At 26.8% G+C, this 18508-nt stretch overlaps 1 protein-coding gene across 1 annotated transcript in view; it reads left to right on the top strand.

Moving 5' to 3' along the window:
- Nucleotides 1-15204, top strand: part of LOC101241177 (chromobox protein homolog 7) — a 32456-nt gene extending 17252 nt beyond the window's left edge. The window contains exons 3-6 of the mRNA XM_065804013.1: nucleotides 2401-2466; nucleotides 7053-7128; nucleotides 10735-10921; nucleotides 14680-15204. Of these exons, the coding sequence (XP_065660085.1) occupies nucleotides 2401-2466; nucleotides 7053-7128; nucleotides 10735-10921; nucleotides 14680-14909 (559 nt within the window). The 3' untranslated portion in view covers nucleotides 14910-15204. The remainder of the gene's footprint in view (nucleotides 1-2400; nucleotides 2467-7052; nucleotides 7129-10734; nucleotides 10922-14679) is intronic.
- The last annotated feature ends 3304 nt before the right edge of the window (nucleotides 15205-18508 follow it).

The following is an 18508-nucleotide window of genomic DNA, read 5'->3' as shown; positions in this document are numbered from 1 at the left end:
TGTCTGAGTTTCCAAAATGTTTCTTAAAAATTTGAAGTTAAACCTTCACTGACCTGGGGAAACTACTATAGCGAACCTTTTTGTAAGCTGTACCTTGGTTCTTTTAAACTTTTTTTTCAAATTTTTTTTTTCTATTTCTGAGGTTAGGTATCTTTTTATTCTTCATCTGAAACAGAAAAAGAAATGTGAACCAGGTTGATGTGAAGTGCATTAAACAGAACAAACAGAATAAGGAATGTGAACCAGGTTGATGTGAAATGCATCTGTTAAGTTGTTACCAGAAGATGTTGCTCCTTTAACTTTTTTCCAGAAAAGCTCAAAATTAAAATCAGATGTGTCTTCAACTTTGATAGTGACAGCACCTATTTTAGTTTCAATTACATAGCACAATGAGCTCGAATGGCATTAAGACATTGTATTCTGTTCCAAAAAATTCAGAAGTAGTCAACAAAATCCTCAATAAACCAAACTGAATAACTGTAAATAAATAAATAATCTTTTTAAACCTTTAAAATTACAATGGCATACCCTTCTCAAAAACGATAAGATACCAAATGGAAACTTTTTATATTTTGAGATAAAAGTAGGCTCTAAACTCAAAAATGTGTGATTTCAACTAATGATTTCTAGACAAAGAAAGTATTTTCCTTTTTTTTTATATATATCTAACTATATATTCCAAATATAAAAAAAACTTAGGATTCAGTTGTCTCATTGCTTTTAAATTTAGTTTAAAAATCACAAAATCCTAATAATGACTATTAAAAACTCAAAAATTTGACTGGGAACTATAAATATTTGGAAAAAAAAAAATTTACAGACTTCTTTTTTACTATATAAAAAATTAAGCATGATTGAAGGATATCACTTTTGAGCATTGCCTGGTTTTCTCAGAAAATTGCTCTTGAATGCTTTTTTTTTGACTAAATATTTTTTGGATTAATATCACTAAACAATATAATAAGATAGTTTGAATATTTTAAAATAAAAAAGCATTTGCTTAACGTAAATTTGCTGAACGCGTTTGCAAATCGCTATTTCATATGTAAAATGAGATCTGCATAATGCTTTATATCAAAGCCTGTTGTAGTGTATATAGATATACATTACCCAACTTTTTTTGATTTCCATACGGTTTTTTCAGAAAAAGACAAAAAAACAATAACTATGAAACAAATGGTTGCTTTCCTACCCAAACCCTTATTTGATGTAGTGGCACTCCTTGAATGTTTTCCCTATTTAGTCGGTCGATATATATTTTCTTAATATATGTACGGTTAGTCTATGTTTGAAAACACGAAACTTGGTGAACAAGGCTGCTTCATGGAAAAACAAGTTGATGTACCATCAGCAATCCCTATTTCAGTTTGATGTTAGAATTCTCATCAAAGTATGCAATATATATATTTTTTTAATATATATATATATACTGTACTATACTCAATCCATATGTAAGGATGTAATTTCCTAATATCATTTTTGCGTTCTTAATTTAAAAGATTTACATATATATTGCTCTAATTGATCTAAATTTGTTGCATATATGTTTCTGCCAACTTCCTTATATCTATATCTATATATATCTATATATATATATATATATATATATATATATATATATATATATATATATATATATATATATATATCTATATATATATATATATTTATATATATATATATATATATATATATATATATATATATATATATATATATATATATATATATATATATATTAGGGTGGAGTGAATTTTAGTTTTTTTTACAATTCGTTTAGCCTGGGTGTGCAAAAGTTGTCTATTCATTTCCGAAATACTCTGGAAAAATATCAATGCTCAAGGAAATTATCTCGAGGTTCCTCAAGACCTTTAAAATTTTAATGGGTCCCTAATATTATGTAAAAAAAAGTTTTTCAAAAGTAGGTCATGTTGGGTCTCAAAAGAAGCAAAATTTTATAAAAATTTCAAAAATAACAATTATTTTAAAAAAAAAATTTTTCTTTTATAGTTTATTGCAGAAAAAATGACCTTTTAAACTAAAAATGAAAAAAGTTTATTTTTTTCAATTATAATTTCAAAAAAATCTTAAATAATAATTTTTTTATAAAATAATTGTTATTTTTGAAATTTTTATAAAATTTTGCTTTTTTTGAGACCCAACATGACATACTTTTGAAAAACTTTTTTTTACATAATATTAGGGACCCATTAAAATTTTAAAGGTCTTGAGCAACCTCAAGATAATTTCCTAGAGCATTAATATTTTTCCAGAGTATTTCTGAAATGAATAGACAACTTTTGCACACCCCGGCTAAACGAATTGTAAAAAAAACTAAAATTCACTCCACCCTAATATATATATATTTATATATATATGCTTTGTTTGACCAAATTTTAGGTATAACACATGGGAACCAGCTGCAAACATACTTGATGAAAGATTACTTCATTGTTACAAAAGTTTGTGAGTTGAATTTAAGTAGTTATGTGTATATAACTTTGTTTTATTGCATGATTATTTTGACTAATATTATTAATATAGCTGATTGTAATTAATATTTAGTTGTTTAATATAATTATCTGTTATTAATATATAAAGTTTTTTTTCAATATGTTGTCAAAAGCTGTAATCCAATTACAAAACTGGATATTCAAGGGGTTTAATTAACAATATGCATTTCATATCATTAAACTTTGTTTAATGTTATGAAATGCATAATATTAAACATGCCTACTGATCTTTTGTCAGGTTTGTCTGTCAAAGGTTTTTGTAATATATTTGCTGCACTCAGAACTAACACTAATTTACATTGCCAATGCCTCTTAAACATTTTACCTTACTTACTTTAGATTTTTTTGGTTATACCTCCATGATGAGCTAATGATTACACCTGATGTCAGAGACTCTGTTGTTGACAGTTCTTCAAGTTTTAAAAGCTGCTATAGCATTTCTTTAACTAGATACCTCACTGCCTGTAATCAATTTCAGCATTTTAGGAAAAGTTGCTTTATCTACATTTTTATTTCATGTTTTTTTTTAAAGTTTTTACAAACAGTTCCTTCAAAATGCTTTAATGGTCTTTGACTTTTCAAATTCAAAGATTGTAAAACACTAATCATATGGGAAGGTAAGCAAAGTAGCTCCGGGTTGCTTCCAACAGCCAAGTCTAAGTCAGTTTTTAATATGGAAGAGTTGTATCTGTATTAAATAATATTAAAAAATTTTTTTGAAATGTTTTTCAAATCATTTGATTTAATAAGTGGATTTCATCCACTCTAAAGAAAACAGTGTAATTTGGATTGTCTGGGCTGCCATTATACCAGGTGTTGTAACACCAGAAACCTTTATAAAAAATGAATTTTTATAGAACTTGGCCAGTTGTTGGACACTGTACCTGAACATGGTTTTAGTTAAATTTTATGAACATGGTTTTAATTAAATTAACAACTGCTTGGTGTGAGTTTTTAAATCCATTTTTGCAGAGAAATTTCTGCTTGCCTATGTTGTTTTAAAATACTGTTTCATACCTTAAAAATACCCCCTTTTAAAAGAACTCCATTTCTTTTTTATTAACAAATAAAAAATCTTCCCTGCTTTCAATTAGATGAGCTTAAATATTTATCAAGTTTCCAGCTTTTGTGAGCTTTTGAAAAGGCTTTTAACAATGCTAATTATTTATGTTGATCTTGCTCTATTAATTAGGGGCGCAAAAATATTTTACATGAAAAATCTTTTGAAAATTGTTTGAATATGTTTAATGTTCTTCTGTAGATAAATTTTCTTAATAATAACTATTAGTTTCTCAAAGAAGTCATCAATTGTGTTAACATTACATGCATATGCACGATAAGCAGGAAGAGATAATCCAATTCAATGTGTAGATTGATTTTTCCATGAAATGTTTAGAAATCAAATATTTATTATATATTTTAGTAATTATTTATACACTTAAAATGTATAATAATCAAATGACAATAATCACTCATGATGAATAAACATTGATATTTCTGTCAATGATACCCCAAAAACGAAATGTACATTTCAGAATTGTACTCTCATGGTCGTCCCGTGGCATGGCATGACTCGTTTTCTCCAAGAGTGACTGAAATTTTAAAATATGCTTGTCAGTAGCCTGGCAGGACGAGCAGACAGTTTATTACTAACAAAAGTGTGTTTATTAACAGAACTATATTTTGGTCTATAAAGATTTTATTCCTTGCGATTATTTAAAAGAAAACTTTAAAAAGCATTTAAAGTAGTATACATTTCGTTAAACATTACAGTGCATTATATAATTTTACCAAACTTAATAAAAAGAAGCCGACATGCGAATTAATCTTTCAAAGTGCAACTGCACTGATTTTTTAAATGTTTTTGTTGCATTTTGAAGCACGCTTCTCAATTTAAAATGAGTTTTAAAATTGCATTTTATTTCATTTTCAAATGCTATTGTATCATTTTTTTAAACCTTATAGTCGCATTTTGAATCATATGAATGGGCAGCTGAATCATTAATAACAATGATAACATCTCTTTTGTTTTTCATTAATAAAATAATTTTTTTTTAACTTAATCAAACAAAGTTAACAAAGTAAAAAACATTATTAAAATGCAAGAATTAATGATGCAAGTAGAAATTCTTTTTTTTTAGAAAAAAAAGTCTTAGTAAAATGAAAAATGTTCAAAATATTAAAATACAATTGTATTTTTTTTATGACATTTTAATGTGTGTACTGTCTATAAAATGAAAGGTGTTGATTTAAATTAGTTTTAGTGTTAACTAAATCTTGTAAAAATCAACTTAAAATAAAGCTTTTAAATTAAATTAAAAAAAAAAAAATCAAGAATAAATTTAATTTCTGTCTTATTTACTATATAATACTATAATTATAGTAAAATAATTAATACTATTACTATATAAAAGTAATTTAATATTATTAATGTATAATATTATACTATCAGGGGCTATTCTAGACCGTTTCCCACAGCGCCCACCGTATTTTGGCGCCGATATGATTGCCGCCCAAATTCAGAAGTTGAGGACCTTTATTTTTTGTGTGTGTGTGTGAAAAAATGTCAACATTCAGCAAAATTTCCTTACAGAAAGGCATAAGACTTGTTTTTTACAGACTTACTAAAGAAGGGTGCCTGAAATAAAGCTACAAAGTATTTTAGTATAAAATAAGTATTGTATAAAGTATTTTAATTAATGAAGAAGGGTTAGTAGTTATAAAAGTATCACTAGATTTTAATGTTGCCAATTTATACATATGGCATCTTTAATGATGCCATATGTATAAATTTCATAAAATGCCATGCACTTAACAGCTGTTTGTTTGCAAATTTATGTTAGGATATGGGAGCGGATTGTGAACAGCTTTTATTACATACAAAAGTAAGGTAGTTGTTAAAAGGAAAAACCTTAAAACAACTATTAGGGTTGAAAGATGAGGTAATAAAATTTTTATCAGAAACAAAGTTCAATTTTTAAATCTCTTTGACAATGAAGTTTGGGTTTCAAATTTCGTTATTTGTCAGACATTTTTGAGAAACTAAATAAACTGAATATGTGCAAAGTGAGAACACAAGTATATTTATTTTGATGTGTCTATTAAAAAGATAATTTTATGGAAATCAACTGTAGATAATGGCACTTCGGTAATGTTCTCAAGTACATATGATACTCATTGAATTAGCAATAGAAATTCTCTTACCATTTCCAACTACTTATTTATGCAAAAAGGAATTTTCAGCAATGACCAACATAGTAAAAACAAAATAGTACTCGTCTTAAAATAGCAACATAAAATTGCTATGAAACCGGCACTGACTGATGTTAAACCCAGAATTAAATTATTGTGCCAAAATAAGCATGCTCTTCCTTTACATTAAATTTATTTTAAAACATGTTTAATAAATAATTTACAATCAATAATAAACTCAATTAGTTAAATTAATGTCAGAACATATGTATACATAAAATATTTTGCTCAAAGATGTACCAATGATAAGTTATTAGTTTTTATTGATACTAAAAATAAATCAGCTATTAATCAAAATTATAAGTGTTTCAGTGCAATTATGAATTTCACCTTCCCCCCTCCCCTCCTCCATCCCTCCCCCCATCCTACTTAGAAATGTTTTCACATGCCCATTCTTCGTTGAGTCCTTTGAAATTTTTAAGAGTAAAATAGAATTGTGGACCCCATTTTATTCTTGAAAAATGACTGCATAGGTAAATAAAGATTAGATTCTAAAACACATCTATAGTGCTATTTATGTTTGGTACTGTTATTTCATTATGGTCATAATTTTTTGTCATAAGTTTTTTATATGAAAGCCATTAAATTCTTACCTAATGTTTTACCTAACCTATTATAATATTTATTATTTACATATGTTATTTTAATTTTTTTTTTTTACATCCTAATATTGTTATATTGTACTTGATATAATATTCTACATTAGGGCTCTATTTTGTCATTTTTTCTATTTACTTATCTTGTTTATCTACAAGCAAGGTCATTACTTAATTCTAATTGACCTTACAACATTGATGTAGCATCCAATTATAAATAGATAGATTCATTTATGACTTCTATTATGTTTAATTGTGTTATACGTGTGGCATCTTTACTTGCAACAACATCAAAAATTCTCTTTAATTTCTTAATTAAATTTTTAGCATTTTTTATGAATGCTGCTGGTCTGTACAAAGCAATAATACATTATGACTGAAAATAAAAATAAAATTAGTTTTTAAAAAATATTTTATACATTTAGAATTTTATGAATATTGTTATCATTATTTAAAGAAATTGTTTTTGATGTTTTTTTCAACGTATTTGATTTTTTCAACTTTATGATTATATTATTGATTTTTTCAACTTTTTATATTTTGAAAAAACTTTTTTTTTTTTACTTTTGATGTTTTGCTTTCAAAATTTTTAAAACAAAGTCATTTGATTTTTAGACAATCATCTGATTTTAAGACAATCATCTGATTTTTAGACAATCATCTGATTTTTAGACAATCATCTGATTTTTAGACAATCAGCTTCAAGAGGAAGGAAAAGAAAAAAAGGATCAATAAGCAAGTCAGCAAAAAAATCTAAACATGATGAGGTATGTCAAAATTCTTCAGTAAACTTGTTTTTATTTAATGTGGTTTAATATGGTATAATGAGTTTTTTAGTTTGAATCAATAGCTTAATATGTAATGAAAATTGACATCCTTTTAGATGTCATTTTTTTTTTTTTTTTCTTTCCTGTGATCAACTCGTATCATTTGATTCAACAACCCTGATTGGCAGAGGGTTGGTTGGGGATATAATACTGGGGCTTGTTAATTGAACATATAAATAAAAATACAAAAAAACAACACAAAATTTAGAAACATAAAGCAACGAATTTAGTTTTTATCTCATGTTTTTTTAAGGTACATTTTCCAGTAGGTTGACTTAAGATGAAAATCAGTGAAACAATGGATATAAAGATATTCAAGTGGTTTTCAACATGAGATGAAAAGCTAAGAATTCTAAACAAAGTATTGTTATGTAAATGAAGAAGATATCTACTCACAAAAAAGGTTTTAACAAAAGTTGTATTGTAGTTGAAACTTTGTAACATAAAGATTTTCTACTACAATCAAAACATACATACAACTACAAAATAAAGTTGTACCCTTCATCACCAATTGTTGCACCTTAACTCACCAAAAGAATTTCTCTTACGAAAATTTCTCAAATTTATTACAATTAGTTATAGCTAAGACTGAAATTTGTTAAGTTCCTATTCTTTTCTTACTGGTTTTTAAAACTTGCATGACTTATATTCTAAGCTGAAGGGGAAAAGAAACAAGTTTCTAACTTGCTAAATTGTAAAATCAAAAGTTCTTATCTCTCAAGACAAAGCTTTATTTTAAGATCCAAATACTGCTACTTACGTTATAATACTCTAATAAAAAGGTGTTTATAACAAAAAACGTTGTCAACAACCAATGTTTAAGATAAAAATCTGACTAATAAATAAAAATGTTAGAGATTAAATGAATGTAAACTTACAAAGTTTTGTTTTCCTTTTTGTTAAGATGAGAAGTTGTTTCTGTTTTAGTTTTCCGTTTTAATAAATTTAAAGTCATAATTTAAGATATCACTATGACAAATGTAACACTAAAAATTTTCAAAAATTATTATAAATAAGGGTATTATAGTAAACTATTTTGTATATTTGTAATTAATAATATTATTTACATAAGTAATAAAGTTCTTTTTTCTTTTTAGCATCTCTACATGTGATAACTATGCATGCTAAATTAGAAGCCATAGGTCTTAATCTTACACTGGGAAGGAGTTACATAAGTTTGTTAAAATCAGAAAGAAAGGTAATTGAAAGATGACAGCATTGATTGAAATTGAAAGATGATAGCGTTGATAATCTCAGTTGTAAAAAGTAGTAATAAGTAGTCAAAAGTAATATTAATGTAAAATTTTAAAAATTTTACAAGACAACTCATGCAACATCATTGCATGATTTAGGCATTTTAAAAAGATTAGCCTTTATATACTTTATCATACTTGAAATAAAGACTGATATTTTAGTAAACTATAATTTTTTAGTTTAGCAAATTGTATTTACATTGTCTATAAATAAGTATTAGACAGTATAATGTATTTATATTGTTTAATATTTTATTTTAAAAAGTATGAGGTTCTTAAGTACAAGCTATTATGTATGATTTTAAAAACATCATAAATAATTGTGACCATATGAAATATCTGCTACAAAAATCAAAATCTACAACGATATTAATTGAAATTATGCATTTATACTTTAAAAATATAAGTTTAAAGTACATACTATTTGTCAGATATTCTAATTTATTTTTCGGATTTATATTTTCTAAAGTCTTTTTGATTTTATATTTATGTTGTTGACAAACCTATTGTAAAACTCAAGTGCAGAATGTAGAACTTATATTAAATTTGAGTTGTCTTGAGAGATGAGAAACAATGGTTTTCACGTTTAGCAGTTTTTAAGCTCTTGTGAAAAGTAAAAGTAAACATATATGACAAATAAAGATTATCTGGTTAATAAACATATATAGTTTATCAACCAGATAATCTGGTTGATAAACTCATAGAAAGATACATTTACAAGCCTTTTTGTATGCTTATGGAAAACTAACCTCCGAAGTTAATTAATAGGGAAGCCCTAGTAATATCCAGATGTGGAGGAAAAGATCAAAAATAAATAAATGAGGTGAAATATTTTTGGTTATTAAGATCATTGTAAATCTTGAACAAAAAAGTATTTTATGGAAATAACATGACACCATTGACTCTAAAGTTAATATTACATGAAAAACAAATCAATGAAGAAAAAAAATAAAGAAAGTTCTGATTATATAGTTAAAAATATAAACACTATAAAGAAAAGCTAAATAATTTTAAAATCAGTATTTAGCAGTTAATTTAGCTGTATAGATTACCAACCATTGGATTTATAATGAAATGACTTCGGAATGTTTTTATCAATTTAAATATGAAAATGCTGTAATTGTTAAAACACAATTTTTTTATTAAGCAGTAATATTATTAAGTATTATTTATTATCATATATGTATCAAAAATACCATTTATGATGGTACCAAAAATACCATGGCATACTGTCATACATATATGGTATTTTTTACTACCATAAAAAATACCATATATACATATATGGTATTTTTTACTACCATAAAAAAAAAATTAAAGTTAAATAAACCTTTGCAAATGGGCTTCAGTACATACATTGACTATCTTATATTTTACTGCTATAAAAGAGTGCCACTACATAAACTGAGAGTTTGGGATGGGGTAGCAATCTTTTCTTTAATTATACTTTGTTTTTTTCTTCTTTTTCTGAAAAAGCTGTATGCTATAAAGATAAGCAAATCAAAAAAAAAAGGTTATATATATGTGTGTGTGTATACACACACATATATGTGTGTATGTATATATATATATATATATATATATATATATATATATATATATATATATATCTACTATAACATATTTATGTAAGCATTTGCTCACTTTTTTTATTAATATAAATATAAATATATATATATATATATATATATATATATATATATATATATATATATATATATATATATCTACTATAACATATTTATGTAAGCATTTGCTCACTTTTTTTATTAATATAAATATATATATATATATATATATATATATATATATATATATATATATCTACTATAACATATTTATGTAAGCATTTGCTCACTTTTTTTATTAATACAAATATATATATATATATATATATATATATATATATATATATATATATATATATATATATATATATATATGTATCAACCCTCGGAATTAAGGTTGACATTTGGTAATGCCCATCTAACTTAAAATTGGCAAAAAATTGCTGACCTCATTTCTATCTTTTATGGTAAGACCTTTGTATCAAATTTTTTTTCCGACCTGCTGCCGTACTCTAAAAGATTGAGGGCGGAATTATTACCGACCTCATTTTTCCTAATTCCGAGTGTTGTATATATATATATATATATATATATATATATATATATATATATATATATATATATATATATATATATATATATATATATATATATATATATATATATATATATATATATATACACATTTTTGACAGTAGTAATAAATTGAAGATTTGCTTTATTAGTCTTTTGAAGTAAATGACTCAACAGCAGAAGGTAGTGTAACGCAAGATGAAGATGAAAATATTTCAGTTGGATCAGTAGAAAATTCTCCAATTCATGATGATTTGACCAACGAACAAAATGAGACAACAACACTTAGTGACAGCTCTAATAAGAATGGAAAAAAATTTGTTAAAGATTTAAAATCAGGTAAGTAATGTTAATTACATTAATATATGTTAATAATGCCAAGTTAATTGTATTATAAATGTAATTCTGCTAAGTATATTAATACATTTAACTGTTCATATTTGTTCTATTTTAATTAACATTGTTTCACATTACTTAGTTATTTTAAATTGCAAATATATCAAATCAAGATGAAGATATTATTTATTATAAAGTATTGTTATATTAATTACTAATATTGGTAAAATTCATAATAAGCAAGTGTATTTCTTTTTTTCATTACACTATATATTTAAAATATTTCTGAAATAAATGTTTCACTATATATTTATGTATTTTTAACAGTTATATAACGCGATTTATTTAAAAAATACCTATTAGCTTAGAAAAATAACATATCTTTATTAAGGTTGCCTAACTTGCTGAGTTTAATTTGGCTTGCTGAGTTTAATTTGGCTTGTGGTCTATTTTTGGTTTCTTTTTTGTTTGGTATAGTTTCAAACCAGCTTCAATTAATCTTCTTCACACAATCTTGCTTCTTATCTGAACAGCTGAATTATTTATTTCAGTCATCAATCTGTGCGACATCATCTAATGGTTAAATTTAGAGAGTCTCGCCGAAGCTTGATCTTGTTGTGAAGATATCTGCATTTGCTTTTACTTTTTGAAGCTATGCTGCATGTTCCTTTTTATGCTTGATACAATGCTATGAGCCAACCCACATTTTAAAGCATTGACATTGAGTTAGCTTTGTATTCTATATGAGAACCTGACCCCTTTTGACCCCAATCTGACCCTTTTTTCAGAGAAATAAGTCACTTTTTCTTCCCAATGCTACTAAAGTATATACTAAACTAAAATAAAACAATTAAGCGATAAAGACAATGTTAATATGTCAAATGATAAAGACAATGTTAATGATAGTCTGGTTTCAGGACCTCAAATCAAGTCATTTCTGACGGCCTGACTGCTTACAAAGTAATCTCTGCCTACTTGCTAATAAGTAAATAAAAAAAAATATTCATACCTAAGAACATTACCTGCGTATTTTTAAAATTTTTAAAGTACAAAATCTAATATGTATGCTTTAGAATCCCACAGGAATGATACTTATTTACTATAATGCATTGTAATGACAAAAAGTACAAGTAAACTCCAAAATTGATATTTTTGTCAATTATCGTAATAATTTTAGACGGTACTTCATGTATCTAATGCAGAAATGGTGTAGTGGTAGAACGTTTAAAATCTTTGTTTATAACAGAAAAATTAAAAACAGAAAAAAATTAAAAACTTTTTTACTACAAAAACTAAAAATTGAATGGAATTATTCATTACCTTTACAATTTACATTATTTATTGAATGGAATAAGAGACACTCAATCAAGTAGTTCAGCAGGTGTAGTTAAAAAACAATTTCCTTGTTACACAATCTCAAACAACAATTCCATTTATCACGATCAAGGTAAACTTAATGCAGAGATTTGATGGGTACTTAAGCATGTTGTTTGTGGGTACATTAATAGTGTCACCAATAGTGTTATTACATTTCAGGCAATGTTTCCAAACAGCCCAATTACATCTACGATAGATCTTGGTCATGATAAATTAAAATACATTTTCAACTATGGAGTTGCACCTTACTTTAACGAACTTTTAAAAGTGCAAGTCTGTGTATCAGAATGCCATTGCAACAGTCTTACTTACGAGAATATATGATGGTTTATCTGCTTTGGATTTATCTAAACAAGTACAACTATCAATGGATGGTCCGAATGTGAACTAGAAAGAAGAAGGTTCTCAGGGAAAAGCAATTGGATAGAGAAAAAGCTGGTTTAAGTAAACTAGTAAACATTATATTATATATCATTTTAGATTTATCGAGGATCAACAGGTGTCACCACGACGCAAGAAGGTATGGCAAAATATAAAAAAGGTAGTTGATTTTCGAAAGAAACTACCAGCTTTTAAAAGGCAATCATTTAAGAGTTATTTGACTGTAAAAAAAAAAACAGTTGAAGATGAAATACTCGTAGTAAAGCTTTTATTTTTCTGCTATATCGCAAACCTTTTGCAGCCATATCTTTTAGCCATATCTTTTAGCCATATCTTAGAAAATATAAAACCAATGCTTTTTATTATAAAAACTAACTTTTTAATTATGACTTTTAATTAAAACTTTTTAAATAGTTGTTGTGAAGTGTAAATAAATAAAAGCCTCTAATTAAAAAACATATGATCAGTCATATATGCTTTTTTATTATATATGTGAATGTCAATGCAAGTCAATTTGAGTATTTTTTTTCCATATCGACTGTCAATGCATGCCAATGTTTTTATTCTGGAAACTATTTATAACTCTGTGTGCAAAAGGAAAAGGGAGATGATTCAAAAAATGTCGAAAATAGATTATACAGCATTCGAATAATAATATTAATAAGTATCAAGGAAAAAAGTTTAAATTTTAAATATCCCCTCAAAAAATGAGCACTCGATTTATTAAACTAGGCTTGAAATCGTACTTTTCAAAAATGTTGCAACTGCGCCAATTATATATTGCTTCTGCTGTGACATTTCATGGCTCATCTCCCTTTTCCTTTTGCACACGGAATTATTACTATATAAATTTAACGAGTCAGGGGAAAGAGTAGTTTTTTTTAATAATTCAGGGGAAAAGGTTGGTTTTCAAAGAAAATGTCAGAGAAATAACATATATTTTGAGTAAAGTCTAGGAAATCTTTAATCAAGAACCTGTGTAAACCCTGTTTGATTGTAAAAAAAAATAATTCATCTCATTGATAATAGACTTAAAATTAAAGGAATTTGATTTATTAATCTTTTTATCGTGTTATTGAAAATTTATTATTTCCTGTTAAGATATTTTCAAAATGATTCAAATGAGTGAATATTATAAATTCTTAAAGTTATATTTTATGTGGTTCCTAAAACGGACAGGGCGATAAGTATTTTCGCGGGCTGTTTTAAATATTTAAATAAAAAAGCTCACAATTGGCCTAACATAATTAAAAATTGTTAATTTTTTTAAGTTGGCTTATTTGCCAGAATTGCTTGGCAAACGTTTTTGAGTGTGAATATTTTTAAAAAAATTTATTGTGAAGCTTTTTCAGAATTTATCTAAATGTGAATTGAGATCCTAAATTTCATATTTTTACTATTTTAAGAAATACCGAAAAACCTTGAAATAGTGTTACTAGTTTTTCGTTCAAACAACCAATCACAATATCATAAGTAAACTCGTTTTATTCTCATTGCTACTAATCGTCTTTTTTTCTAGACAATTCGATAAATGACTGATTTAAAAAAAGTAAATTTAAATGGAAAAAAAGCATATTAAAGTTATTTCCTATATAAAAATAAAACGATAAATAATTTGTATTATTATTAGTAGAAGTATTGTTGTTGCTGTTGTTGTTGTTGTTAAGTCCGTAGTAAAATGTAATATTTAATCATTTTTAATCCATGAACAAAAATTTTTTTAAAGTTTGATATTTTTAAAGACTCGTGACTAGGTTACACTCATGAAAATGTAATATAAAAAACTATTACGATTTTCAAATTTTCATGCTTTTAATGATTTCGCTGCTAATTATTTTTATGCTAATGGCTTCACTGACTATTGTTTGTTAAAAATTACTTATAAGATATTTAATTGCGTCTATGCAATTTTAAATTACTCTTTACTATTTCTCTGCTTTAGTTTGGTTAACGATTTAATACTGTTTTTGTTTCACAAGAACCTTTGTTTTTGTTTATTTAAGGTAACGGAGATAGCGATAAGTCTGAAACTATGATTCATCAGAATACACAAAAGATGTCTTCTACTGTTTGTTTAACAGAAAAATTTTTTAGCAAACCTGAAGTGGAAGAAGTAGAATGCATATGTTGGAAAAAACCGCTGATTGATCAAGTCACAATCACTGACGTCACACTAAATGGCTTAACAGCAACTTTCACAGAAGCTTCAACAGACCAAGGTTTTTTTGCCTAAAATTTTGTTACAAAGAAATTTCATAAGTAATTCAGGGATCATGGTCAGCTATTTATTATTATTATTTTGCTGTTTTGGATGTCTGGTTGGCTTTAAATACTCATTTTATAGTTGAGTTCCTTATTGGTTACAAACTATGAGTAATGTACCAATTCTAACGAATAATGATAGATAACCCAACAATGTAATATCACGATGTTGTGTATACATTATAGTATCTATTAGCGCGTGTAGTATATTTTCTGTATTGTTTGCGTTATGTGTAATATGAAATAAACCAAGATCGAAACAAAAATGAAGCTTTTATAATATTTAACAGTTATCACTAGAATCCAAACTCCCTTTACAGTTATTGTATATATTTCATGTAGTGATGTAGTATCTTCTTTCTGCCGCTCTGTTTCGAAGTTTTGAAATAGTTCATTCCATATAGCAGTCGAAAGATACAACTTTGATGTGCGTAGCACAATTTTATCTCGATGCCATTTCTAGGTTTTCACGAATTATCCCAACATCCCCCGAAATTTAATTTTGAATCAAAAAATAAAGTTTAAATTGTACAAACAGGAATAAATATATATGTGTGAGTGTGTGTGTTTCAATGTCATATCTTGTTATACGTGAATTCAGGTCCGGTGCGAGTAGGTGTCATGTGGTGGTGGTGGGTGCCATTACAATTTTTGCCAACTATAAAAAAGGTCCTCGACTTTTGAAATTAGCCGGTTGACTTGTCGAAAGGGTCTATATTTGCCGACTTAATAATCAAAAAGTTCATTGATGTGGGGGGGTCTCAATCCCTCCCACTTCGCGCTGGCCTTACGAGAATATATGCATATACTCAAAAAATAAAGTAAAAAACAACAGCTTTGAATAAAATAAATTTTTGTAATATTTCGACCTGATTTTGTACAAATCGTATCAGACGTAAAATATAATACAAAAAACCGTTACAAATATTACATAAAAACGAAATACAAATTTATATTAAATATGCGGAGAATGGACTGAAAATAAGAATATTTTTAAGGTTTGTATATTGAGTTTCGCAATTTAATATGCTAATAGCATTATTATAGAAGGCAGATAATCATAATTACCAGTTATAGAATAATATTAACATTATTTGTAATGTCCTTTACTTGCTTATCAACGTTTAGAAGTAAAAAAAGATATCAAAAATAAAAAATCACATTTTATTAAGTTAGACATATTTTTGAGAGACACATACAAAACAAAAAAGCCCTAAAGACTGGTGACTAGTAATTAAGTTGTGCTATGTAGTGTATCTCAGCTGCTGCCGGATATGAGTTATAAAAACAAATGTTTGAAAGACTAGATGTTATTTTCTTAAATTAAATGCTACAAAATCGATTATTTATTAATGTTTTTGTGATCTCCGGATAGCTAATCTGATACACACAATCTATGGATTGTATCAATATTTTTTACGTTTGTAAATTGTAGCTGAAATCTATTATTTATCTTTGGATAAGAAAGGTACAGCATTAACGACGCCTTGTGTAACTGGATATTTAAACAGATTTTTGATCCTTCAACTTTCCTTAGGAACCTCATATTAAGAATTTTAGGGCTTGCTAAAACCTCAACAATAAGTCCAATGTTTTCTTGGTTTTTCCTGGGTAAACTACGACTTGCCGTCTCCCTGTTAGAAAATTATTGTTAGAAGCTCAGGTTCTACTAAATCAGATTCGTTTAAATCAACATCTGTTTTGTCAATACTTTCATTGGGTGAACCACTACTACTCACTTTAATGTCTTTTGATTCAGACAATAAAGATTCAACATCTTTTAAAACTAGTTTTGATTTTTTGAGTACAGTTTATTTTTCTTGGATTTTAATGTTTATCCATCATCAATGCTGCCTACTTTAATTAATTTGCCTGGGATAATTTTTTCTCATGGTTTTTCATGCTGCATCATTGTCATTGTGTTTCTTGAGGATATCTATTACATCTTAATTGAATATCTTTTTTATGGTCTCACTGCATCTGGAAGCCTTTTTAATACTTGTTTTCGATTTAATAGACTAGCTCCTAAAGCTTGAAACCCGGCTATTAAGTTCTCTGCTTTCATAGTATTCTGCAGCTTTAACATTTAAAAATAGTTTTTTTGAATTGAACCCAGAGTTCTTGATTTTCTTCGCATCGGTTATAAAATCTTTTTGCACTCAGCTGTCAAAAATCTAAAATCAGCAGTATCAAGCGGTTGCAGCAGATATGTAGCATTTAAGATTAAAAATGTATTGCACATATTATTTTCAGAGCATGTTTGATGATGTCATATGAAGAATGTGAAGCTGAATATAACTACCTTCGTTTATGTAAAAGTTGCTGTTTCAAGTATAAGAATTTCAGTTAACAAATGTTCTAGAGTCAAACCAACCAGATTTTGAACTGTCAAATATACTTCAAGGAGGGTCACCATGTGTCCGCTCTATGTCACAGTTTACAGTTTTATAAACAACCATGGGAGAAAAAACTCCGACAGTACATAATACTAACAGCTCCTTTAAAATGCTGCATTTTTCTTTCTACACTCCTTAGGCCACGTTTACAAATTACTGTTTTAGAGCCAGGGTTATTGCTCAAATTTGATTCATCATAGTTGAATATATTAGTATTAGGAATGCTTTGTAGTATGACGAATAACTCATCTAAATATGAACAAACTGAATCTCTATCAGTTTCAACTCTTGCTGGTTTTACATTGTCAGCATTCTGGCAGTCAGATTGTTGCAAAATAAAGGATTTTATCAGTCAGGGAAATTATTTTTAAATTTTAAATCAGTGACACCTATCCTGTTTAACAATCCTATATTAGTAGACGTTTATCTATACTATCTAAAGGTATTTTCCAATCTGTCAAGACGCTAAGAAATTAAAGTATATTTTTTCTGCACCAGGCTTTAATCTAGTCTGTCTTCCAGGTTTTTTTTATGTCTCACCTTGCTCATGTTGTGCAGAGTACCGTGTGGAATACCATATAACTCTGATGCCTTGAAGTTTGACATTCTGTTCGCTGAGATATCCAACAAAACATTTTGCATGGCTTCTGCTGGATATGATGCATATAATCGACTACCTGGTTTACGTTTTTAAATTCTCACACTCCTTGCAGTTGTTTTTATATATTTGCAAATATAATGCCATTATGTCTTTTTTAAGTAGAAATAATCATTTGAAACATCGAAAAATCACAATAAGATTGAAATGTCGCTGAAAATTACCTGAAAAAGTGAAAAAACATTTTTTTTTTCTTTCTTTAATTTTGGTGTGAAATGCGATTGGAAGTAACTAAAAACGAGTGGTATATACCAGTGGTATTTTAACTGGATATACCACTTGAACAATTTACGCATGGGTTTTTAGACAGCAATTCATGCAAAAAAATTATCTCAATTTGGAGATTTTTTTGGGACATGTAAAAATCGTAATTTTTTTGTTTGAGTCAGTTTAATCCAAACACATTTCCATAAGTTAGAATCATTTTACAATTATTATAATTTTAAAGATATGCACAGAATATAACTATATATCGGGGAAAAAATTGAAATGGATGGTTATTTTACAATTACATTT

This window comes from Hydra vulgaris, chromosome 08 (assembly GCF_038396675.1).
Source record: "Hydra vulgaris chromosome 08, alternate assembly HydraT2T_AEP".
In the NCBI taxonomy this organism is placed as follows: domain Eukaryota; kingdom Metazoa; phylum Cnidaria; class Hydrozoa; order Anthoathecata; family Hydridae; genus Hydra; species Hydra vulgaris.
This window is presented reverse-complemented; position numbering and strand designations above follow the sequence as displayed.